Here is a 26,795-nt window from a genome sequence, read left to right as displayed (position 1 = left end):
TGGGATACTGAGCAGCATTATGTCTGTATTGAACGTGGGATGTTTTACAGCACATCAGTCAGAAGCATTGAAATTCATAGAAAAGTAGATTTATTACCACAAAAATAGGACATCCTGCATGTAGTGCATAAATAGCTTTGATGTGAAACTGCACAGCACTGAGGTGGCTGCGTTTCCTTCACGTACACTGTATACATTATAAAGCAAACACGGGAAAGAGGAGCATCCTGTGGAGAAAGGCACTGAAACAATCAGTAGCATAGCATCATGCTAGCACACGTCATCTATTATTACCCAGAATCCTCTACCTGGTCCGCCATGCTCATGCCTCAGCCAGTTAGGAGGCCTCACCAGCACTGAGCAGATACAACCAGAGGTCACAGATGCTTTAAACCTACACGGAAGGTCACATGTTCATTTAAAACATGAAAGTGGTGCAGAGGCTTTGTACTGTATGTCAACAGTACTGAAGCTGCGTCCTGCAGAGCTGGGTACAAATGTGCATTATGCTCTGTTGAGACCTATGCAAACGTATGAAGGGTTGTCTTTAGATTTTCCTTACAATTCTTCCTCATGGTTTTGGGACAGCAGTGAGGAACTGAAGCAAAGCCACAAGCTTTAAAAGTGCTGCGAGGTTGTTTTTTAAAGCTGCAATAATCAATGTCAAGGTCATCATATTTTTTAAGACAAGCCATGACTTCTATTGAGTTGCCTAACAGTTGCTTAATTATGCAACAAGCTGAAGAGGAAGTGTTTATCTGGAGTTGTATTTCTGTCAGATTGATAAAATAAGTGCTTATCACTCTCCTTTAAGGGGTAGTTTTGTTTAAAACAACTCCTGAGGAAAACATATCTGGCTCTTTAGCTGACATTCTTTCACCAGCAAATCTCTAACTTTGTGTGTCTGCTGCCGACAGGTGGCATTCAGCGGGGTAACCTCATTTTTTTTGTTGTTTGTTGAAAACAGCTGAGGCTGGAAACAGGGTTGATATCAGCTGGGGGATCACCATGAAGTAACTTTCCGTGTCGCTAAACATGTTGCTTAAATAGGACACAACATTTTACAGAGCCGCAGTCGATCATTCTTTTTAGGTTAATGAAGCAGCTCTGTTCACATACAAACACATAATAAAAGTGTTCAAATAAAATAGAGGGATTAATGCAGCTTTAAGTTGAAATAAACATCTGTATGAATCATGGATGAATCTTGCAGGCTCTTGATGCATTTTTTCTTGATGAATCAGACAATTTGGACACATGGACCTGAAGCTCATCGCCAGTGTAAACACAATGTTAACATCATTCAGACGTACAAAATATATAAATATGTACAAAACATATATACGTCTCATTTGAAAAGGTCCAGTGTTTTTGCTACAATGGTTCACTCTCACTGTCTTTCCTCATGTGTGCTGTTAACCCAAACCCCGTCTGACAGGCTCTATAGATTTCATCATGCTTCTTCCCACACAGTCTCCTAAATCCTTCATCAGCATCTCAGGTGTTTACAGACGTTCTGACCAATTAAATGCTCTTTTTTACATCTTAAAGCTTCACTCACAACTGAGGCACACAACAACAAGGGATTTCCGGATTGCGGATGTAAGCAATTAAAACAGATCTTATTCATTGAGTTGGAATGACAAATATGCATCAAAAGTGTCCCTGACGGGGACTCTAGAGCCAGCACCAAAAGCACTCAGATAAAGGCTTCCATTGCTCTTTCTCTTGGTGTAAAACGATGCATACTGTTTGGAGAAGAGGTGACTGACACAGTTCTTCAGCAGCAGATTCAGACTTGGTCCTGGTCTTGGTATTTTGGTAGAAAAAGCTTGGTAGGAGGATGGGGGGGAAAGGCATGGGTGAAAGGCCACATTTACTGTTTGTGAGGAGAAAAAACCCATCACTGTGGACAAAGACGGGTTGAGGAAAAGTCTGAGGTCAAAACAGTGTCCGGACCAGTCGCCTCCCCTTGGCCTTGATTCGAGGAAATGTAGCGCTCGTCTCCGTGCTGAGTGGCGATGAGCCCAGAGGAGTGTTCCCGCCTTTCCTCCTCAAAAGGAAGTCAACACTAGATGATGTCATGGCATAGAAGACGTTTCCTGTAGCAGGGATGACCAGCTCTGTGTTTAGAAAAGAAGAGAGAGAAATAAATGGAAACAAACGACAGATTCAATAAAGCTTCTCCAAAGCTGCGCCTGAGCTACACTTAAAACCGCAAGTTAACCAAAGTTATAGATACTAAAAGTAGAAATCCAATTATCAAGAGGATCTCATTTTGTGTCCATTTTGATAACCACCTACCACAGTACCAGATACCTCTTTGATTTGATATCGTCCTTTTAAAAAATTAAATAAACTTCTACTTAGTTTATTTGACAATGGTTTACGTATCTGCTATTTGTATTTTACTTATTATATTTGTCACTTTATCCAATTCCACTGTATCACTTTATTTAGTTTATACTTGTTTTATTTTTACATATGCTGCTAAATTGCACAGTGCGTATTGTTGTATATTGTATATACCTACGTATTAACTGTAATTTTACAGCAATTTCCCTCGGGATAAATAAAGCTTCTTGAATCTTGAATTGTGTTTTTATTATTAATAAGATGAGCCTGACTTTGTTATTTTTTAGTATGCCAGTCTATTTTCTTTCATTTATGTGCACTCTACTTTTGCTGTTGTACTAATGTAAATATCCCCGTTGCGGAACAAATAAAGGAATTCAGAAACTAGTCCGCAAAATACAATGTGCATTTCCAATAGGCGTTGTTTTTCTGGACTGGAAACATATGTTTTAATACCTTTCCCTTCAGGAAGAAGTTGGATCAGCTCATATCTGGACGTCTGTTTGGGGTCCTGACTGTGCTTCTCTAAGGCAGAGCTGATCACGGTGTGTGTCTTGTCATTGCTGGTGACCTGAGGGGACAGAGGAGGACAACAATGACACTGGGACAGCTTGATTTGCACTAATGATATCCTGGCTCCATTCAATCCGGGGATCTGATCCTGATGACTATCATTACGGGATCTTTGCAGATAAGAAGAAAGGCCCTAAGTACAGCATGTCGAAAGATAATTTGGGACCAGAGCATTCTCATTACAGCTGTTAATGAAATGGGTTGAAAAAGTACCAGTATGCTTCGGTATAAGTTTCCATCGTGCAGGTCCATCCGTATCCTGATGATTCGCATATCTGGCCCCGACCCTTGGATGTTGTATGTGGGGTTGTTGCCGCAGGAGACCGATCGGCGGTGTGATTTCGTGGGAGTGGTTGGGGTCAACGTGGCAGGGGTGGACTCATTGGCTGAAGACGACGTGTCAACATCCAGACAGGACACAGACGGAGACCTCATATGCTGCAATCAAAATAACAGCAATGGTGCAGATGATAACTAAAGGGTTTTTCTAGTATAACTTCCAAGTTCAGTAAACAGCGTTTTAAAAGATTAAGGCAAAGCGGAACAGAGTGACTCCTGCATATGTAAAGCTATATTACCTTTGTGAGTTTTGAGAGCAGATGGTTGACAGGGGAGGGAAAGTCAAAGAGGCTGTCACTGTCAGCAGTCAGGCTGCTCCGAGAGTTACTCAGGCTGAAAAACCCGAGAAAATACTTTCAAATTAGGGTTGTGATTATAGCTTTATAGATTATAGATTTGTGTATAATAATCGAATCCGAAGAATGCCAGAAAAAATTATTAAAAAATGCAAATAATGTAAATGTGGTATTATCGAGTATAAAGGAACTCTGCTTACTCTGGGCACTGTGTGATGATGACTGTGGGAGTGAGGCCACGGGGGCTGGGCTCACCAGGGGTTTCAATCTCACTGGAGAGTCTGTAACTGATAACCAAGATGGAATATTTTTAACATGTCATCCTGCTAGAAAATACAAATGAATGTTTTTAACAGATTTGTTCAAACAGAATACACAGGAATATGTATTTACCTCTCCTCCTCTGTCAGTGCTGGGACACTCTGATACCACTGAGTGAAGGCCTCGTCAGTGCTGAAAACACAGTTTTTGCAGGAAGACTGCAGGAGACGGATTTGAGCCAAAACTTCAAATTCCTGTTAACAAAGAAGAAGATCACCACTCCATTAAGTGCCTCCTTCTTAATAACTTTCTCCCTCAGATATTTATTTATTTGTTTATTCCACACATGGCAGTTATTTTAAAACAAAACATGTACACTTAACACAAATGTTATAGCACATGGTGGAAAGGAAGCAGGGAGAAGAACATCTTATTTAGCCCCTAAAAAATGAAATAACCATAAAAAAAGTAATATTCTGTCAGTCACAGTTGCTTACAAATACCTGTTACCTCTATTCTAAAATATGCCATGCATCTCGTTTTTTTTACAGTGTCACATGATTTTTCAATGATATTGCAGAAACAGAACATTAGTCAAGAACAACAGCTCAACCTCTCTCACAACGATTGCATCACCTACCCTTCTCCTTTTGTCAAAGTTGATGTAGCCGTTCTGTAAAGGGAGAGACAGGATGTGTTACGTCAGTTTGAGAATTGTAAAATACTGAACAACTGCCGAGGGGGTTATAACCAACTTTCCCTTTAGTAGAGATAGGGGCAACTTACATCCAGCCTGTCTTTGACTGCAGTGTCCAACATAGTGAGGTCAGTGAGGAAGATGCCCAGGTAGGGCACAGTGCCCTGGGCATTAGACTGAACAAAAAACAAAGACAAGTGTTTCATCAGTTCCCGAGAGGTTTCTATTCACTTTGTCACGAGCCCACCCAGCGAAGGATTACAAAGCGGCGGCCTGCAGCTATTTTTTCAAACAATGGCTCAGGATTCAGCACATCACACACACGACAGCCCTCTGTTCCACTCTGCTGCTGCATGCCCTCTCCATCAAACCTCTATAACACCCCCCCCCCGCTTAACAAAAGTGACATCAGTATCAATGTTTGAATGTAGCCTTTTGTAGAAAACTGTGATTTTAAGTACTTACTGTTTTTCACAACTATGTTTTCAATGCTCTCATGCCTGTGACATACCAAACCCATACGTTTGAATATCGGTGAAAGGCCCTTGAAACTACAACTGATTACAATTTCAACTTCAGAACATTTTTTCAAAATATCTAATATCCCATTTTGTCCCCTAACTTTTACAATACTAATGACACTTTTGCAGGGTCTTACATCATTCATAAATGTTCCAAGGTCTCCCATAAAGGCCTGTGGTGGTGTATAACCCTTCAGGCTAAAACAATTGTTATGCACACGAGGCGTGGGCTGGAAAGTTACTGAAAATAGTTTTTTAAAATTTGCTTTAAGATCTGATGCGTGAGGCAAAGTTGAGGTCATTTTTTATTTACTCTTCTGTGATTGAATCTACCGGACGTGTCACTGTGATCTGACACTCCACTGAGAATAGTTTACAAATGTTTAACTGCGTATAGCTGCGTGTCTCAAGACACTTATTTCAGCCATATACACCCTGGCGCTTCTGAGCTATGCATCAATCTTTGGTTTTTAGTGTTAGAGTTCATTTCCTAATGTTCAACCCTGTCTACTAAAAAGCTGAATCCTTTCACATGAGGCTGTCTTTCAACTCTACTTACCCGATTAAAATGTTTGTTGTTGAGCCTGTTGTCGAGGTTGGCGAACTTGGATGTGCCCTCCTGAAACACAAACGCAAGGAATATATTCAAAGTTAATTTTTGACCTTGGAATCAATTGTTGAGAGAACAGCATCACCACAAAGTCTTTTTAGCATCTGTTCTGTTACTAAAAAATATACTCAACCATAAATGAACCATTAAAATAAAAATAACACAATCTAGTCCTGCTGTATGGATCCGTCTTAATAATGCGTTATATTATTTCATCAAATTCTTCAATGACAGTGTTGTGTATTATTTCTTTCCCTAAACTTTAGTAAGTCTTTTATGAGTCTGAATCATTCATCTTACTCTGTCTGCTTGTGGTAGTCATTTTTAGACAAGCTGAGAGATAAAGGGAAGCAAGTCGCTGTGCTGTGAAAAATCAAAGAAGGCGATGGTGTTTTCTGGCATCAAAGCTCGTAGTGAAGCTTTCAAAATGAAAGCATATGTTTGGATGAATTCCTTTGGGGGCATCATGGGTGAAATCGCAACTAATGCAAAAGTATTGATGCCCGCATTGCACCATCACAGCAAATCAAAACACAACTAATCCTGTCAACTTCCTCTGCCACAGTGCAAACTAAATATAATATACGTCTTCAGATGGGTGTCTCACACTCAAATGGAAGTGCTGACAGAATAAGGGCAGTTCTACTCAACCAGATTAGACTGGTTTGGTTCCTGGTCTGTTAAAGCAGTCATATATCTCTACTGAGTGTTGTTTTCAGCCGAGGAGAAGGCTTGGCTTCAGTTTGAGCGGATTTAACAAAGTGGTCCAGTAGTGGCTCTTGACAGACACATTAATAAATGTCTCATACTGCTGTTTAAATTATGGGATGTGTGTCAGCAGGATGTGAGATGTAAGTGAAGAGGAGTCGCATGGTTTTTCAGATGCTTGACAGATGTCATTGTGTGCTTGCAGTAAGCATGTGTGTTGCTTTTAGCCAGGCTAACTGCATAACTCTAGGCATAGCGTTTGTCGTCAGTTCACCACTTTGGCCCGGACTGAAATATCCTAACTATTATTAGATGGGTTCAGATGATGTTGTACATATATTCATGGTTCAAAACTAATGATATACCCACTAACCTTTGTACTAATAAGCAAACCAAGCTAACACACTAAAGTAAGATAGTTAACTTAATATATATTATACTTTCTTAACATTGGTGTGTTGGCCCCGCCATTGTTTACATTATTATTAGCTTACAGTTTTAAGTACAGCATTACACAGCTTCTTTTTTCCTGTTTCCACGCGGATTAGTTCATACAATAAACAGTCATTTGTAAAATCAGGTTGTCAACTGGGATTATGTTGTATTACGACTGATAGCTGAACAAAAAAGTCCAAAACATAGATCTGCGTACAGTAAACGGTGTCCTTCTTTCTGTGCAATACACTACTGATTTAGGAGTTGCATATCGTACACACAGGTTTAGACTACAAGTGTTAATAGTGGGGGTGGGAAGTATTTTTAAAGACAGCAGCCAAGAGCAACACAGATCCTAGTGACAACAGGCCTCAAACAAATCCAAGACATCAGAACATTTGTTGTAATCTGACTGCTTCTTCAGCTTTTAAGCAACCAGTACGTTTTTACCAACACACAAGTGGTCAAATGACAAGAAGTCCATAAAACACGTAATCAGACTCAAACCTTTCGCTTTTAAGTAAAATAAAAGAAGGTCTGAATGGTTTGATGCTGCGTCCTGACTCGGCTAGAAACAAGCCACTACGTGCCATAAAAAAAGATGAAGTTACAGTATATAACATTTCCATTGTGACTGTTTTTGACGAGACAGAAACTTACCTCCTTGAGGAGTTCTCTGCTTTGCGAGTAGTTGTCCTTTTCTGAGAAGATCTCTGACAGCTCCTCGTACCTCCTCACCGCCTCCCTGTCGAGTGACCAACACAGTGAATTTAAGATTTCATTCATATGTCAAATTTATAAGACAATAAAGAAATTTAGCAGAAACTCAGTTTAAATAGTCTGCAAAATCAAGTGCTTTTAAACAGAAACTGATTCTGGGCTGATGCCCTGACAGAAAATGAGTGTGGTTTATGTTGAGAAGACAACACTGCTGAAGCGGCAATTTCTGAGACATTCTTGTTCTACTACGTCTTCATAAAGTTCACTTCAGAGTTATTTACAAGGTTGACTTGGTGTATAATAAATAAAAGTGACTGGAGGGAAACCTCCTGAAGTGTTGTTTTAAGCTTGAAGAAACTGCCTCCCAGGTCCCAACTACACAACACATTCACAGTTAATATAAACCTTAATATGCAGGGCAGCTTTTTTTAATTGAAAATCTGTATTTTAATACATGATCAAAGACATAACACATTCTTAGCATCTGAAAAAATAACTACACCACATACAGTACATCACATAAAGACGACGGTCAGCTTTAAAATATAATCTCTATATCTGGGCTTAAATTCAAGCACCACACTATATCTGGGCTTATTTTGATTCATTTAGAAATTGTCAGAACGTCAGAAAACAATGGTTTTGTGCATTCGTGAGCCAAAAACAAAAAAACTGATAAGTACTGATTTTTGTATAAGCCTGAAAAAAGAGCAATGCTCCAAAGTAATAAGGTTTAAATTATTACTAATAGATTAGTTATATAGATCATTTAGCTCTACACTATATACATTGTTTTAATGATACTATATAATGTGTTTTTTGTTTAGTTTCTATCTTGATGTCTCATGCTTCTTTGTGTTTTCTTTGTCTTCTGATATATTGATACCTGAACATGTAATCTATAGATTTTTCTTCATCTTTTAATAATTTCTAAATCATTAAATGAGTAAAAACTGAATGTTGTTCAGCTGCACACCTGTCAGTTTCCTGCCACGTCTTCCTCAGCCGGTGGATGGGATTACTCTGCAGGGCGGACACGATGGCATACAGCGAGGAGAAGTTCTTCCTGGCTCGACACTCCTGTTGAAAGCACACACAGATGAACGCACTCATTTGCATGCACACACTCACTACACACACTCACTCACACTGTAACTGAGAACACCTGTGGTGTGGGTCTGGCTGGTATTGAGTTACTGTGTCAGCCTGAGGAGCTGAATAATGCATACTGCTAAAGAGGTTTGTCCCAAAAGAACCCTGCAGTGTGCTTAGGATGCCACTTTGGCAGCAAACCAGTGATACCTCGCTTTGCCAGAGAGGATGTTGGAGTGTGTGTGTATGTGATGACAAATGCAGTTTCACACAGGAATACTGGAGAGAAGCAGTGCTTTATTCACAGGCAAAGATGCTTGGAGAGGAATACAATTTCTCATGAACTCTTTAATATTTTAAAATAAACCGATTGTTGTGCACAATATCCACAAAGCTGTTACAGAACCCAGCAAATCCACATTAATCTTCTACTATTCTGTCATTTTAAGCAGATTCAAAGCTTTACTTTTTGCCTTAAGGTCATACATTTCTAGTATGAAACAACTGGTCATGCTGAGAACATTTCCTATTTTATTTCCTGAAGGTGAACTAGAAACTACAAGTCAAAAAAAGTTGCTGATTTTTTACATTCTTTCTTCTTGTTTTCAGCAAAAACTTCTGCAAAATGCAGTCAGATAGTTTGTTATTTGCTGACGCTCTGTCATGAAACCGACCATACATGTGTTTTCAATCTTGTGTTCTGCTCGCAGATATTAAAGTGAAACTCCAGAATACAGTCAGAGAAGAAATCAAGCTGACTGTGAACTTGTAATGGTATGTACATAGTCATGGCTGAAAATAAGATTATGGTTACGGGATTAAGGGGGGTTTATTGAAGAAAAATGCACAGTTGAGGATTTTGAAAGACTTGCAACCCCAGCTGACATACTGTTAACAATTTCATTTCAAGATCAGCAACATTTCAGTTTTTAATTCTAGCTTGTGAAAATGGCATGAAATACTTTTTTTTTTTTTCACACTGACCTCTGCCACGCTGATCCATTTCTCCAGCAGTCGGGCTCTCTGTTGGCTGCGCAGATTTGTGGGCCAAAGGCTGGATGCTAAAACTGCATTGGCCAGCTTGTTGAACTGTCGTATGGTGGCCCGGACGGACCAACAAACGCCTTCCCTCCCCTTCTTGTCCCTCTGAGACCACAGTGAACCGAGACAGTGGTACGGGACAAGACGGACAAACAGCTCCTGATAAGAGACAGCAAGTAGATCAATAAACACCAGCCTGTTTATCACATCAATCCCTGTGACCCGTTCTGTGAGGTCTGTCTGCTTAGATTTCTTGCTGACAGTTTGGGTTTACGTGGGTGGCACATTTTTTGTTTGTGTTTGCAACCACGGTGGCTCATGTTTCTTTACTTTAATTCTGTGTTTTCTAAACAAGTTCTGTTGCTGGTGTGAGCAGCAAGATCGCCAAATAATTGACAACAGATGGAGAGGAAATACAGGAGGACACATTTTAATGTATCCATATCAGATGATCAAAGTTCATCATAACACAAACCAGGATAGAGCAAAAGGCCAATTATGATGGAGGAAAACAGACTGAATTATATCATCAATAATGACTGCAAAGCAGAGATAAGTAGCATGCAAAAATAGTCTGTAAATGTCCAAATAAACCAAACAATACACAATAATTCAAATTATACATCAAGCACATGAGTATAGAGAGATTAGGATGAGAAAACCCTGACGCATCATGTTGGCTAACATATTAGTGAGATCCTTATGTAAATAAAAATGTAAGCAAATCCAGCGGGCAATATAGGGATCAGCTAAATGTACTAGATAATTCCCATATCAATATATCAGGTATCATTGGTTGATATTTTGATCAGTCAGAAACATGTTATAAGAGGACTCACAGTCTCTATTTTGGTGAGCTGCTCAGCGATCACTGCTGCAGGAAATCCAAGGATGCATGTGGGTTCAAACTTGGAGGCGTCAGGAGGATGGCTGGGGAAACCGGTCTGATCTGCAAAGAGTGAAGCTGTTCAATAAAATGGAGTGGATTAAGAGTACAACAAAAACCTGTTTGTGGGCCCCAGCTGTTTGTATTTTAAGAGTTGCTGTTGCTCTGATCCGTCACAGTGTGCAGTCTGGCTAATGGTGACTTTCTACTGATAACAGCTTAGTAATCTACGGAACACCAGAAGATACTGGGTAAATATGTAATTTAAATGTGAAAATGTGTTTGTTATTGAGCGATAATGAGCTACTTCACTCATGACCTCGAGGTTGCAGGATGAGAAAACAAGATTAAGAGTAAGTGTATATGAACCTGTACAAGTAAGACGTGTCAGACTCAGCAGTGCTATGTGCAAAATGCCAACCCTAGCATGCCAACAACCTCTCAATAACTATACTAACATGCTGATGTTTAGCATCTATATTGTTAACTATGTTCGGCATTATGTAAAAATGGAGTCACATGTTGGATTTAGTTAAGCAGTTTTGTCTCTTTTTTTAAAGAAAGGAAACCACAACCAGCCCATGTTGTAATTTGTTGTCTTTTGCAGCCCCAGTTTGGGATTTTCACTGAGCAGACAAGCATATTTCTACATGAAAACCTCCTCTTGAAAGGTATTAACTGGTGTCATGTGAATCCCAGTTAAGTTACAGACCTTTATGGGAGTCAGGGAGCAGGGCTTTCTCGCTGAGCTCCTCTGCGATCCGGAGGAGGCGAGCACGGAGGTCGGCTGCAGATGAGGAGTCCTGAGGGAAAAGGGGAGCGAGGCGCAGCAGGCGAGACGGCTCCCCCAAACTCTTAAAGTCTTCAGGATACTCAGAGAGCCACATGCTGAACACTGTACACACCGCTCTGCAGGAATGAAGAGAGAAGAAATGATTTTGAGGGCTGGGGGGAATGCAATTCTGAAAATGTATAGGTTAACATAAGAAACATAATAATCTTTTGTTTTTAAGCCTTGATCTCCAGACAGTTCAGAGTTCTAAAAACAAAAAGGTTCTTTATAGCACTGACTCGATAAATCAGGTCATCAGCAAAGGAAAGAAACATCTTCAAATCAATCCGAGAGTTTTTTTAAAGAAAAAATATCTGTGTTTGTTTTAAACTCTGAATGCCAGAGGCCGAAAAACAAGCTGTTGCAGATTGGAATTGATTGAATATATTGATATTGAGGTTGCCAAGAAAATCACAATCTTGAGGGGTTTAAAGAAGATAAGCAGCTTAGAGATAAAGCTATCATTAAGTGGATATACTGTAAGATAAAGATTGTGTGGGTTCTTACAGTCTATGTTAAACATCTCTAAAGTAGTTTACATAACTGTTAACAATCCTTTGCATTTCCTGTTGCTGGTTTTAGTTTTAGTGTCTTCTGTTGATGTTTTTTTTTTTATTTAAATAGGTCATTTAAAAAAGGGTATTAAGAAAATAAGGAGAAGCTACTTTCACATAGCTTAAGTTGTTAGAAGATGTACTTGTACTAGGCGGTGGTGGCAAAGTCCATAGGGGCTTGGCCTGGGAACTGGAAGGTCACCAGTGTGCCACCGTGGTGTCCCTGAGCAAGACACTGGTTACCTACACTGCTCCCCGGGCGCCGTACATAATGGCAGCCCACTGCTCCTAACACTAGGATGGGTCAAATGCAGAGACCGCATCTCGTTGTCCTAGTACTTGTACTCTGTGCAATGACAATAAAGTTTAATCTTTACTTCTGGCAGAGGTAGCTCCACACTTATATTTAAGCTTGCACACATCAACACACAGCATGTCACAGTAAACGTGGCAAAAAGATTTTGGGTAGCCTTCATAAGCTCACCTGTTGAAGGAATGTCTTATCTGACTCCTCTCAGTTCCCCCAGGTGGGTTCTCCAATCTGTAAGTGAAGCAGAAGATGAAAAGGGTGAAACATAAATAATATTCAGCTTCAAATGTGCACATCTGCTATGTCATAAATAATGCTTTGTGATACATTTATTTATGGCTGGTTTTCCTCAAGTTGCTTTTTATCCAAGGCATTATCATGATGTTCACAGGTAACACTGCCAGAAATCGAGTCTCTCCTGTGTGTAGCTTCTTAGGAAAAACATTCCCAACAGCTGTTTCATACAAATGCGTCCATTATTTAATATAGACTTTATAAAAGAATGAGCCTTCACGAGCATTTTGCAGAATTATCTTGCAGTTATTTTAAAGTGACACACTGGTGCTTCCTCAACTGTGGAAGTGTCTCTAAATGAAATTAAACAATTAATCTAGCTACTGCTGTTTAAAATGGAGCTTGACAAATTGCAAAGCTAAACTAACATCTGTTTATTTTGTGTACATTGGAAATTAAATGAACAGTGGATTGATCACCCAGTTTGCAGACTCTAATGTAACCATTTATCTGTGCTATTAAGCAGTGTAACTCCAACTCTTATTCGAATACGGTAAAACTGAAATCGTAAACATCCTGCTTAGAATCTGCATGTTTGCATTTTCACAGTGAGCAAGCGAGCATGGTAGTTTTAATCACATAGCACAGAGCACCTAGCATGGCTGTCGACTTGTGCTGTTTATAAGTAACAAGTATTTAAGACATGTTTGGTGCTCATTTATAAGCTAAGTTACACTCACTTAGCCAAAATGGTAAATATAAAACATTACACTTGATAAAATTGTTAGCATTGTCATAGGGAATTCCCATTCCCCTTTGTTAGCATGTTGACATTGGCCCTAATTCTGGAGTTGCTAGCATGGCTGTAGATTGTCATTCTTATATGTTTTCCCAGTTTAGCAAAGAGAGGTGTAAGCAGAGTCAATTCACAATTTATTTGTTTAACCAACCTCCAACTGGACTAAATGTATGACCACGCCTACCGTGCGCTTATCAACAGTGCCGACTGCGCATGTCCGGTTTCGTTCCACGCTACTGTCAGGTAAGTGGCGTACGCACTTCTAGCCCCTAAGTTGCCCTATAACCTCTGGTTTTCCCGTAACAAGAAGACAATGTCAACAAACTTTTAGTTGGTTCGACGAGAGTTTGCTTCAGGATATTTCCCTTTGCGATCGTTATTAACATAAACAATAATTCGTCTTTAAAGGAATACAGAGACACTTCTTCTGGCTACCAACGTAACGTCGAGTGCGGGTGGGTCATTGCGCATGCGTAGAACCGAGTGCTCCCTGACGCGCAACTTGGAAAGTTATTTCGCCCGTCTTTTATAAAAACTCTCCCCGAAACCGATATTATTTTACCAGAAAAAAAACAACACACCGTAGAGAGATGATATTTGTTTAAACTACCCTACCTGTCAGTGAGGATGTCCAGCACTCTGCCCGGGGAGGTGAAGGATCGATAGGTGGAGAGGAAGATTGTGATGAAGGAGGAGTCTCCGAAAGAAAAGGAGTGAAGGAGGTGGAGCACCAGCTTCTCTTCTGTCCCTGCTTTTACACACTGGGAGCGAGAAACCGCTGACTGGAGGAAGAAATAATAAAGTAAGTTAAATGTGACAACAAATAAGATACTTGCCTCAATTAGTCACGCTTGACTCACCGTCACGCTGTTGGGGGTGCCATGCTGCTGTTTCACCACCACTGTGTATATCACTCCATCCTCCTCTTCTTCAACCACAGTGGACTGTAGAGCAATGAAACCAGATTAAAGCACTGTTCTTGTGTTTCAAAAAGTGTATTAATTAATAGTGGATTCTTGTAAGGATATTGGAATTGGGAGGAATGAATTGTTTGGGTCAATATTTAGTTTTTAAAAATAAAAGTGCTGGTACTGATTCCACATACTAAATGTAGTCATGCCCTTTAACTGAACTGCATAGACTTACACCATGAAAAGTATAATCTGTTCTACATCAGACACACAATATCTATGTAGAAAAGAGAATAAAATAAAGCTGCTTTGAACTCATTTCTAACCCACTACATTGAGCTCTAATGATCCCGTTTTGGCCTGGGGGGAAAGTCCCTGACACAGTTACCCACACTTGTACTGGCTCACAGGCATATTATGTTGTACATGTTACATGCACAACACGCATGGGCCTTACTTACCAGATCCAGAGGACAGTACCAGGTGGTCTTCATTGGTGAGGGATCTCCCTAAAGAAGAAAATGAAGAAAAAAAAAGATTTGGTGCCAAACAAGTAAATCTGCAGTAAAGCAACACATCATATAATCATTAAGTGTATAGCCTGAGGCTGTGATTGTGAGTGTCTGGTCTGTGACCTTTTCATATGAAGGCTTACTGATCCTGACCCCCCCATAGACTGCATCACGTTATGACTTACATGGTACAATGATGCAGAAAGTACAAAAACATGTTAGAATATCAATAGACATGATGAAAGCTGTGATGAGAAAACACTTAATTTAGCAGGTGGATACATGTGCATCACTAATGTGTCTTTTGACAAAGCTGCATAATGCTAAGCTTCCAAAGTCCAAAAAGATTTATACATTGATTTTGTGAACAAAAGAGAATAAATACAGGACTGTGTTGGCTCTGTATGCACAAGATGCAAAGATTCTGAATTTGAATTATAGTCTTATCAAATCCCACATACTGCATGTCCAGCATTTATAAACCATAACAACTTTCACATAATTTCAGATATTATATTCAACATATTAAACATTAGTTGAATACATAATCCAACATTAAGCTGCAGAGTTTAAATGATGCATTCGATAAAAAAAGATCTCTAGATTATCTCCGAATTTACTTGTTGGTGCAAGCCATTAGTTATCAATCACACATAGACCAGAAAACTCCCCAGACTACGCAATTATGAGTGAAATGGATGCTAATTCATAACAATCACTCGTACATGATTAAGTGTTGCTTAAAATGAAACCTTCGTGCAGCCGTAGACATTTCAACGCGCTGTGGAAAAGTACAATGATTAAGAATTTGTCTTGGCAGTATTAGTGCCCAGTCTTAACTACCACTATGTTGACAGTGACACGCGCACTTCTTGGATCCTGAGGCTTAAGTCATGTAGCAGCCAGTGACTCATAGCACTTTAATAGTAAGAAGAAGTGTGAGACGTACAGTAGCACTGCAGAGACATTTCAATAATGCCAAAACAGCCACAGAGACAAAGCCAGAGGCCACAAACCTGCTTTTGCTGTCATTTTTAGCGACATAGGTTGAATATATCTTTAAAGCCTGGTGATGGTGAATGTATTTAGTTGAGGTCTGTATAATTAAGTAAAATTTACACTATTTTCGTAAGTATTCATATACAACTTTATAACTCTACTTCTCTATATTTCATAGACAAATAGGGTACTTATTAATACTTTTCCTTATATCATTTATCTTTAACTTTTCAAAGAAAATTAAATGAAACGAAGCACATAACTTGCTTCTGAAATACAACATTTTGTTTAGAAAAACAGCAGTTCCTTTACCTGTTATGCCTGTGACTTCTTAGAAAAACAGTGTGTGATGTTTTAATTGTCCATGAATTATAAGCATTTCTTTCAAGGATACATTTTCCCTCTAGTGTTTCTGAGTTTCAGAAATCAGCTTTTGTGTTTCTCAGCTGATACAGGCATGTTTTTACTCAAATAGTTCAAGTTATTTGATGTAGTTGTTTTCTTGTGTTGTTTCTTACTCTAACAGAGCTGTCAACAAATTTCAGAATAAGACGGTACGGTGAAATAGTCAGTTTAGCATAGGAAGGTTCCTAACGGAGCGAAATGACCCGGAAGTACCCAAGTGGCCGCCATGATAAGAGCTGTTCAAATTATCTAGATGGTAGGAAAGGAGATTTGAAACTCTCTAACCTCCTTTAGCTTAGGAAACACTGGACCTTCCTTTGCGAAAGTAAAGGAGAAAACGCGGTCCCACAATGCCTTGCGGCCACAACATTTGCCATGACATGACATTCGGTTTATCAAGCAGTTTAAAACGTATATGCCGTAACTTGCTAAAGTGCTTTGTTTTGAACGTTCAACAACACTGTATTAATCGAAAGGAGAAATATGAATGTTAGGCCTACTTTTTTACTGAAATGATCAAAGTCCACATTTCAGTGTTTACTGAGCTGTGTGGGGTTTCTTAAACATTTTAAAACATGTTTGAATTGTGATATACAAAGCCTATAAACATAGGTTAAGGCATAACTTGTTTATAATAAACACATTTGTATTTATTTTTAAATGTTCATATAATCATACGTATTGGGATTCATGTGGGTTAGTACGTGTGGACCAGAGGGTAAGGGGGCCAAACATAAGTTTCACTTCCCTTTTTTATTTCAATTCCAACCTTGCTAACAAAGAATATATGTCTCACTGTTGTCCCTGTTCCTAACCACCTGTTTTTCTACCTACTATCGCGGTTTGCGGTGCAAAGTCTCTAGATGCGCTTTCCCCCTCATCAGACGCACATTAATAACGTCCGCTGGCGCATCATAAATACGTCGGGTAGTGTAAGTGCAGTCGGATTCTCAAAGCACCGCAGCCTCTTTTCCTAAGTCCTTTTGAATTCTCCTGTCCACTGTTCCTTAACCCCGTGACCTTTCACGCAAAGGTCAAGGAATAGTAGATAGGAATAGACGATAGGAGCTGATTTTTTGACAATTCGACCGTACCCAGAGTCTTGTTTTGTGAGTGGTCGGAGGTGGGTGTGGCTACTCCTCTTGTTTACATCAAAATTACCGATGCATTTTAGAAATCCATCAATCACTATCGCGTTACACATCTGCTGGCAGTGACACGTTCGCATCGGTGACTTTTTCCATCATATAAAATGCATGAGCAAGACACAGTGTGAAGTCAAACTGGTTGTCTGGCATAAGGTTCCAGCTGTTCGTACAATGTCGTGAGTCAACAGTTTTATTGATGACATGAGCAACACCTTGGAAACTACACCCTAAGGACAACATTGTATAAACCATTCTGACTGATAAACCTCCTCTCATAAAAAGGAAAACTCATGACCTGACCCGTTTCATTTTCCTTTATGTAGCCAATGCTGAAATGTAAGCTCATGCAAAGTCAGAGTCACAGAATGAGCCAAGGAACATATTCATACAGAAAGCAGAAGAACCATCTTCTATCCTCTTGTGGTGTCATTAGCTGTTATAATAAGCGTTTGTTTGCCCCTATTAGCCTATTTCAAAGTACCTTGGCTTGACTTGGTCGAAGGTCAAAACTCCAAGCAGGCGCTCCTTTCATTCAAAAAGGATCCTACTGCACTCTTTAATCCGTGTATCAAACCTGTTTTTCTACCTACTATCGTGGTTTGCTTCTACACAAATCTGCATGCAACTCTGTCTTTAGCATGAAATCATCCCAAGCACTAAAAAACTGAAGGAAAAAAAAATGGTCACCACAGTTACCTTTCCCTCTGCAAGTCCAGACAGGTAGCAATCCCTAACCTTCCTGGAAATCTTCAGGAGCAAGGCACGAATCGAATTTTCATTCTCTCCATTTTCTCTCATCTGTTGCTCCCTCTCCGTTCTCGCTCTCTTTCTGAATTCGACCGCCGTTTTTTTTATCCGTCAGTTGATCTAGATTTGTGTGTTTTATATCTTTACTGTTTGCCTCTCAACGCCTTGTGGCTCTATACCACAAAGACACACCTGAAGCAGGAGTTAAGTCCCGCCCCCGCTAGCCTGCATCACCTAGGCACACCCATTAAACACACACACACACACACACACACACACACACACACACACACACACACACACACACACACACACACACACACACACACACACACACACACACACACACACAGATAGATAGATAGGGATACGTTGGTGTTGATAGCACAACAGTCATTTTCAGTGAGTTGCTTTTACACCCATGGTAAGAAAATTGCTCACACATTGCAGACCCCCATCAATACACACACACACACACACACACACACACACACACACACACACACACACACACACACACACACACACACACAACCCTGAAGCTATTTCCAGAACAATACCCCCTCTCTTTGAGTCTCTCTCCTGCTCTCTTTGTCTTTCTATATGACCTTCCCATACAGATAAACCAGTTTGACTGAGTATCCTGTTCAATACAACACAAAGCAAAACAACCATACACTGAGAATGCTTCATACTGTACTTTATTCTAAAGCCTGGCATGCTTTTTGAGACGAAGAGGCTTGTAGTCTTTAAAGGTAATACATGTTCAGATGGCCACTGACCAACCAGGAAGCAAGCTGTGTTTATTTAAGGGGCTAATGACATTGCAGAGTGATGTTAACTAGGTTTAGACTTTCACAGCGCTGTGTGTGTCTGTTGCAACTGCAAATTAGGTTGTATTGAACTGTGAACGTCTAACAACACAAACGTTGCTAAAACCAAAACAATGTGCTTAAAGCGCTAAAATGATCAATGGAGCTGAGAGGAATTGCAGAGTCTGGGGATAATTCCTAAACCTTGTGCAATGTGCAACACTTTCATTATGATGGTCATTTAACCCGTTGTTTGCTGAAAGTACAGCGTTATGTACAATAGAGCTGCCATCCTCGAGATGAATGTGTACTTAACTAAAGTAAAACTTGACCTAAAGTGCTTGTAGGAATATGCTTGTAGCATAAAATGTGTGAAAAATAATTAAATAAAAACCCCAGAAAATATTGTATTGTTCAAACTACACCACGAGCAGTAAATAACTGGTACTCCCAATTAGTCATCCTAAAAATCTAGACCACACACAAAGTGAATTGTATCTAAATTGTCTGACATCACCAGCTCCAGTTATTATACTCCTTAGCTTTATTTATTTTAAAAACGTATATAAACTTGTTGATGCAATGGACAATTAAAAGTTCAACGCCATTTCCTTGACTTAAAATTAAACACATGTTCGAAACTAACAGTTACCGCAAAGAACTGGTATGACATAACACAGATCTTTTGTATAGTAAGAGTGTAGAAAATAACAAAATTAAAACCTGATTCTGCTATATCGGAGTTACACGGAGAAACACAGGTAACATGTAGTGTGATTAACATCCATTAAAGAGTCTTGCTGAGATAAAGACTTGTTAAAGAGGCTTAAAATATAGGTTATTTATATGAAATGGTTAAAGGTTTCCCTCCAATGCACATGTCTTACGGCTCGTAAAGGTGTGAACATTATTTAAAGCTTTCACTGCTCACTTTTCTGTCATTTAGCACTTTAGTGCAGTGATCCTGCGGGCCTTTATATCACAATCACAAAGAAAAACGTGCGCTTTGCTCTGTTTCCTTATTCCAGAAAGAACTGATGAGATACTTGAGATTAAAGTGTTTTCAGTGGAGTGTCGATTGAGATTGCCTTTTGAAACCAGACTGAATCTGGGTCAGAGGAACGAGCCTTTCTGTGAAGGAACTTTTCAAAGCGTAATAGATGTATGTAATTTGGAATTCAGCTGCCTCGTAGGCTGGTAGATAAGCATCATGATTATAGGGGTGGGTGGCATGATGGGTTATGGTGCGTGAAAAAGAACTCTGCAGCTGTTATTTAGTTGTTTTCAGGTATTATCAAAACCAATATTGATTTTTTCCCACATGTACCATTGTTGTTGCTATATGTGCAACTTTGTTTATGTTCTTTTCAAAGATAGGATCTTGTCTCAAGGCCCTAAGCTCCCCTTTTTTTTCTTCCCACCCCCAGCAGCATACAGGAAGTACATAATAAGTGGAGACAAACACAGGAAGCAGGACGTGCTGTCGTGTTGTGAAGCTGTTTTTTTCCCCCTCTCCTTCTATCACAAGCCGAGGCTGCGTCAACCTCTCCTGAACCACTTGGCCAGTTATTGGACGGCTCCAGAAAAGCACCGGGCAGGAAGCAGATTCTCCATTTTCACCTCCTGGTCTCAGAAACAACCAGCTCTAATCTTTAACTTAAATAAATCCATATACAGTGGTATGCAAAAGTTTGGGCACCCCTTAGGAAAACCACTGCATCAGTTTGTCACTTGCTGAGCTTTTGAAGCAGCAACTTCATTTTAACATGTTATACCTTATGGTAACAGAAACATCTCAGTAGTGAAATAACTTTTATTGGTCAAACAGAAACATGTTTATGTGCATTCAAACAAAAATAGGCATGTGCATAAATTTGGGCACCCCTAAGAAATAATTCCATTAATATTTAGTATTGCCTCCTTTTGCTGCAATAACGGCCTGTAGACGCCTCCTGTAGCCACAGACAAGTCCCTTAAGCCTGGCAGGTGGTATTTTGGCCCATTCTTCCACACAAAACGTCTCCAGTTCAGTCAGGTTTCTTGGCCTCCGTGCATGGACAGCCTTCTTCAAATAAATCCATACATTTTCAATGATGTTAAGGTCTGGGGACTGGGATGGCCATTCCAGAACATTGTACCTGTGCTTCTGCATGAATTCCTTGGTGGATTTTGATCGGTGCTTAGGATCATTGTCCTGCTGAAAAATCCAACCCCGGCGTAGCTTCAACTTTGTGACTGACTCTAGAACATTCTTGTCAAGAATCTCCTGGTACTGTAAGGAATTCATGTGGCCCTCAACTTTAACAAGTTTTCCAGTACCTGTGCTAGCCACACAGCCCCATAACATGATAGATCCTCCACCAAATTTTACAGTGGGCAACAAGTTCTTTTCATTGAATGCAGTGTGTTTTTTTCGCCATGCATACCTGTTCATGTTATGACCAAATAACTCAATCTTGGTCTCATCTGACCACAGTATTTTGTTCCAAAATGCTTCTGGCTTGTCCAGATGTGCTTTTGCATACCTCATGCGACTCTTCTTGTGATTAACACTCAGGAAAGGCTTTTTGCACATCACCCTTCCAATGAGCTCTTCCTGGTGCAAAGTACGCTGGATTGTGGAACGGTGAACAACTACACCATCAGCAGCCAGATGTTGTTGTAGTTCTCTGGAGGTGGTCTGTGGCTTCTCTGTGACCATTTTCACCATCCTTCGCCTGTGCCTTTCCCCTATTTTTGTCGGCCTACCACATCTTTCCTTCACACGGACTGTTCCTGTGGCCTTCCATTTCACAACTACGTTTCTGACTGTGGAGACAGACAGTTTAAACCTGTCAGATAATTTTTTGTACCCTTCTCCTAATTTATAATGTTGGATTATCTTAGCTTTCAGGTCAGTGGAGAGTTGTTTTGAGGTCCCCATCTTGCCACTCCCTAAGAAAGAACCTAGGCCAGGCACAGCCAGCTATTACCTATGTTAAATAGCCTTTTTCATGATTGGTTCCACCTGTCTTTGTAATTGAAGGTCTAATGAGCTAATCAAAGCAATTTTGTGCAGCAACCTGTCAGCTATAAATCCGTACAGGTGTTGAAATGAATGCTATTTATAAGGGTGCCCAAACTTTTGCACATCCCATTTTTTGCATTTTATTTTATTATAATAAAACTATGTAATGCTACCCTAAGAATTTTGGTCTGGAAAACACTAAAACGTCTACATCTTTGTAGGAAAACAAATGTTGTTGCTGTGATCTTCTATTATAAAGGAAAAGCAAATTGTCATGAAATCTCAGAGGGGTGCCCAAACTTTTGCATACCACTGTACCTGGGCTTCTGCGCTTTGGATTTGAACAAATACACACACTGCAGCAGACCTTATTTAAAACCCTACACAAGTACTCCCACTGAACAGGGGGTCATAAATACATCTTCTGAAGCTTTATTTAAAGATAACCATTGTTTTTTTGGAGTGTTCCACAACCCCGACCCTTCCTTCCTATCTTTCTCTCTGCTCCTCTTCTCTCGCTTTCATCTATGTTTCCCTTGGTGCCCCGTTATCTACTCTCTTTCAAGTAATTGGTGGCATTCAGGTCAAAGCTGTTCTATTCCCCTTAAAGGAAAAATCCTGCCTTGGATACGATTACTCAGATATCATCAGTCTGTGATGTTCTGCAAGTTAATTTGTAGGGAATAGTTGACTTGATCTGGCTCATCAGATTCTACTTCAGTGAGTCATTTTCACAAAAATCTCCAGATAACGGGCATTAACTTGTTCCAGTCAGTCAAAGTTGTGTTTATAGGAGCATGCAGTAGGTAGCTATCTAGGCAAAGTATATGGACACCAAATCATAACACCCATTAGTGAAGATATTATTCCTAAAGGACATTAGTGTCACAGGGCACTTAAGCACCAGTGCACTCCAAATCAACGTTGCGTCTCTCAATCAAAAGAAAGGTCTCAAAATCATCTCTTAACGGTGTAAAGAGGTCATTTTAAAAGGGCTTCTCTAGTCTTTGCAACCACTAAAAGCTTTTTTTTACACAAATGTCAGCATTAACACACCATACAAGGTGCCACCCGCTCATCAGGAGTGTTTTACATACAGACACACTGTTGGCCATGCAACTTGGAAGCTATTGGTTATAATGGCCATAGGGGCCAGTTAGGACAAAACCATTATAATGAACAGGTCTATTAAGGCAACATCTATATCAAAATCTTGCTGCTTAATTGTTGAATATTTTTTATACAATTCAGTTTTCTTCACCAAGCAGAAAAAATGGGATAAGTACAATCATCAATTGTATTATCATCTACTATCTGTATTAACAAGTACTTGTTTCAGGCTTGATTTCCGTCTCAATCAATACATTTGAAGCTGAAAACGCTGTTTCTTTCACCTAGAAGCCCCATTGTTCACTCGAGGTTTTCACTTCTAGCATTCTGACTCACACATCCAAGTTTCCCTCATTAAAGAATCAGCAAGTGGCCATATCGGATTCCACTCGACAGCCTGTCCTTGGAGACAGCCTGTGATACTGGATACTGTTTATAGGGAGAGCAGGTGTACACCGCATCCACCGGCCAAACCCCCACATACATTATTAACTGTTGTGGTCCAGCAGCCGCCTTGTGACACAAGCACGGAGGAAGTCTGCTTATTCGGAAAGAGAGTGAGGGTAATTTCTGTTTTTAGCTGCGAGGTGTTTCTCTAAGCCCTCTGTGAAGTAAAACCAAAGAGCCATGTGCAGGTCATGTGCGGTTGGGGCAAGAGAGTTGGTCAGTAGGTCATCATGACTCAGAGAACATGTATTACAAATACGGCTTTTGTTGAGGTCTTAAGTGAACCACATGTGCAGGGGAGAAGAGATCCTTTTTTCAGCTATAGATATACCTGATTAAAACTTTGCAATATAAGTCTTCAAAGTTCTCTAGAGCTAATGTCTCATAATATCTCTACAAACTGTGTGAAGCTGGACCATATAAGAGCTTCTGATAACCTCACTTTTGAGTCACTAAACATTAACAGAGGTGAAAGATCGTGGGAAATTAGCCTCTGCCATGAACCTTTTAACTTCCTCGACTTTTAGTTTAACTTAAATCCATTCTACAGATGTTATCCCAGTGTCTGTTAAAACACACTATTAGAAGAGTGGAGAAAATATGTCTTAAAGAAATTACACTTAAACAGGTCAAAGTTTCTACAGCCTGGCTGCTTTGTGAGCTAAATACCGACATCAACATGCTAATGCTAGGTTGGTTTGATGTTTACCATTGTCAACATGTACATTTGCTAATTAGAACTAAAGGCAAAGCACTGCCGAAGCTGTCGGGATTGTAGTTTTGCAGATGTTAAGAAATATTAGATGTTTGGCTTGATGTTTGCACTAAAGGAGTTTATTCGGTACACACTATCTCTATCTCTTTTCTTTTTTTCTGTCTCTATCACACTGGTTTCAGTCCCTCAGGGTCTGAAACCAGCGGACCGCATCTGCTGTTTGTAGAAGATACTGGTAGTGGAGCTCAGCGTGTGCTGTTTCACAGAGAACCGTCCTAATAGCTGTTAGCAGTGTTTACCAGGAGAGCCATAAGAAATAAAAAGTCCTCTTAATCCCCTAGCAGTGCCGTCGCATCACTTTATTATGTGAACAGAAGAAAAACTAATAAAGAAGGCAGGAGATTGTCTGTACTCAAACAGCACAGAGCAAAGCTGTGACAAAAAAACTTCATATCACTTTCTGTTAGACACTCAAGTGACAAAATGATGGATGTCTTTCACTGAGGCGAAAGGAAAACACTCACCTGTGAAGTTTCCAAGTCATCGCTGCCGCTGCCTCTCCTTGATTGGCTGCTCGGGGTGACGCTGTCAGAGAGTAAGGGCCGGTAGCCAATGAGAGGCACGTCGCTTGACTCCACCCCTGGCAGGTCATAACCACCTGTTCGCAGGTTACGGGGGAGCATGGTGCCAGCTGCCAAAGACAGGGAGGACATTAGAGAATAAGTACTTCATGCTCTCTTAGGCAGACGTTCAGGTTAACATCTTGAGCGTTTGTCGGAAGTGATAAAATGAATGTGTGTGCATGATAGTACAAAGTATTTATCATTCTAGATAGTTTTATAGGTATAGAGAGCAGGAAATCACTTTAGCCTTTTATTTTTAAGTACTGCTATTGGTTTAAACCTTGCAGAATGGTTAACTGTCCAAAATATAGCTCTGATTTATTGCAATTATTTAATTTATTGCCAGGTCTGCTCCTGTCTTCAGGGTTAAAATGAATCATAACGAAGCTTTCATACACAAGTTTTATGCACCCATACCTGACACAAATATCTGCTCCAACTTTCAGTTTTAAATTCAGCCTTTAAATTGTTCTGTTAGTCAATGCATTTTATTGAATAATCTTTAAATTAACTATGAATGTTTGTTTTTTCCAATCATATAGCATATTTCTGTATTCTGTTTTATTGTAGTCTTCTTAAATGCTATGCTGTGTTTCTATACTAGATTGCTAAGTGTTGACACAAAGGTAGAAAAGATGGATTTTCTAGTCTCTTAAAAAAAAATTATACATTCCAATAAATGTCCATGCCCTGTTTGTAACTCACTAATGATTCTGAACCTCTTAAGATCAACACTGGAAGCCTTGACAGGCACAGTAACACAACCTTTGAGTGCAAGTCCATGACATTTTAAATGTACGAACACACTACAGTAAGTTAATGGCAGCCATAGCGTGGTTCATTTGTTTAACACATTCATTGTGCCCCACAGCAGGTCAGGATTTGCATAGCAACCCCTCCTTCCATTTCCCTTTCCTTGCTTTGGTATTTGGACGACCATGAAGATAGACATCTAGTCAACACTGGTTCAGGAAGAGAGGTGTAGGAGGGGGAAAGATAGCGAGGTTGATACAGTATAAGTGCTATGGAAATGAGACCTATAGGTTCAATAAAGGTGCGTTGAGGTTTATTTTGTTTTTCCTCTCCAGCATAGCGTGCAGAATGGCTGTCAGGTGGCTGCTGTGTTTAAAAGTGCACATAATCAATCACCTACAGTGCCTTCTGACACGTCCATCCTGGAGAAAATGTCCTTTCGTGACCCCTTAGCAGCTCTTTGCACCTCTGGATAAGAAACAACAGGGGCCAAAAAGCCTCAAGTGTAATATAGAAATGTGCTGGCACTCCCAGCTTTCCATTGTGCTTTTGTCTCTGACTCCTGCAGCTCTGTAGACTGTATATAAAACTCCCATTTATAATATTGCATAAGAAACTTGTCTGCATGTGATGGGAGGGAAAGACAGATCTGCAGGTAGAAAAAGTCATAAACAGTACAGTTTATATCCTGACCAACGGTCATACAGAGTTCTGAATGCCTGCTATTCACAGGCTCTGACCAAAGCAAACAACAAACATATGACTGAGGTGTACACACACACATACTGTTAGCTGTAACTAGGTTACAGTTAAGTTTCAGCCCAGAATGCTCCTTTCAATAATACTGCCATAGGATGCTGGGGTTATAGTTATGCTAAGTCCTAAAGATAGCTTCTGTCACAGTAGCTGTATGATGTAATTAAAGCCTGACAGTGTGAGGGCTGTAAAAGTTTGTACCTGCTGACACTCCTAATAAAACACACAAGGTTGACAGATGGTGATATGTGCTTCCTATATGAATCACTCAATGACATGAAGGGAATTTAAACAAACGCAGAACAATTAAGCGAATAGAGGAAGAGACATGAAGGAAGCTGTAATTCAACTTACTTATAGCTAAGTGTCATTCGTAGGATGTGTGTAATCCGACGATGGTCAACTGGATTCAGGCAGCATCGGGTGACCGCTGCTGCTGGATCGGTGGCCGGCTCAGCTGAGGAGAGTCGCGCCCATCTGCCACCGTCACCGCCGACAACGACTAGGGTCTCCGTTCCCGCACCCTCACTCTCTCTCCCCTCTATCAGTGACCTCGCACCGCTCTTGTGTCCAGCCTTCAGCAGCTG

At 40.1% G+C, this 26,795-nt stretch overlaps 2 protein-coding genes across 5 annotated transcripts in view; one reads left to right on the top strand and one right to left on the bottom strand.

The window, feature by feature from the left end:
- Positions 1 to 73: 73 nt before the first annotated feature.
- On the bottom strand, positions 74 to 26,795 carry rgl2 (ral guanine nucleotide dissociation stimulator-like 2). Of its 2 annotated transcripts, XM_063878639.1 has the most exons (20): positions 26,563 to 26,795; positions 24,601 to 24,767; positions 14,636 to 14,683; positions 14,124 to 14,207; positions 13,879 to 14,045; positions 12,405 to 12,461; positions 11,247 to 11,443; positions 10,488 to 10,597; positions 9,592 to 9,807; positions 8,492 to 8,595; positions 7,456 to 7,540; positions 5,602 to 5,661; positions 4,611 to 4,697; positions 4,465 to 4,497; positions 3,957 to 4,078; positions 3,764 to 3,850; positions 3,507 to 3,600; positions 3,142 to 3,366; positions 2,812 to 2,926; positions 74 to 2,123 (listed from the first exon to the last, which is right to left on the bottom strand). In XM_063878639.1, the coding sequence occupies exons 2-20, from the start codon at positions 24,757 to 24,759 to the stop codon at positions 1,942 to 1,944; spliced, it is 2,232 nt and encodes a 743-aa protein (XP_063734709.1). In that variant the 5' UTR covers positions 24,760 to 24,767; positions 26,563 to 26,795; the 3' UTR covers positions 74 to 1,941. The 2 variants fall into 2 exon arrangements, with proteins under 2 accessions (XP_063734709.1, XP_063734710.1); XM_063878640.1 differs by lacking the exons at positions 24,601 to 24,767; positions 26,563 to 26,795 and adding an exon at positions 17,935 to 18,164.
- The window catches only part of phf1 (PHD finger protein 1), a 31,847-nt gene continuing 18,557 nt past the window's right edge, over positions 13,506 to 26,795 (top strand). For all 3 annotated transcript variants that reach the window (XM_063878641.1, XM_063878643.1, XM_063878644.1), the window contains exon 1: positions 13,506 to 14,065. The gene's annotated coding sequence lies outside the window, so the exon portion shown is untranslated. The remainder of the gene's footprint in view (positions 14,066 to 26,795) is intronic.

The sequence above is a fragment of the Eleginops maclovinus genome, chromosome 3, assembly GCF_036324505.1.
Source record: "Eleginops maclovinus isolate JMC-PN-2008 ecotype Puerto Natales chromosome 3, JC_Emac_rtc_rv5, whole genome shotgun sequence".
NCBI classification, from domain to species: Eukaryota; Metazoa; Chordata; class Actinopteri; order Perciformes; family Eleginopidae; genus Eleginops; species Eleginops maclovinus.
Note: the sequence above shows the minus strand (reverse complement) of the source record. Positions and strands in the feature narration are given on the sequence as shown.

Coding starts and splice junctions, on each gene's coding strand:
- rgl2 (XM_063878639.1), bottom strand. CDS start 24,759: ATGCTCCCCCGTAACCTGCGAACAGGTGGTTATGACCTGCCAGGGGTG. Junction 2,927..3,141: donor ACTTATACCGAAGCATACTG/GTACTTTTTCAA, acceptor CTGTCCCCTCAG/GTCACCAGCAATGACAAGAC. Junction 2,124..2,811: donor ACTTCTTCCTGAAGGGAAAG/GTATTAAAACAT, acceptor TTCTAAACACAG/AGCTGGTCATCCCTGCTACA.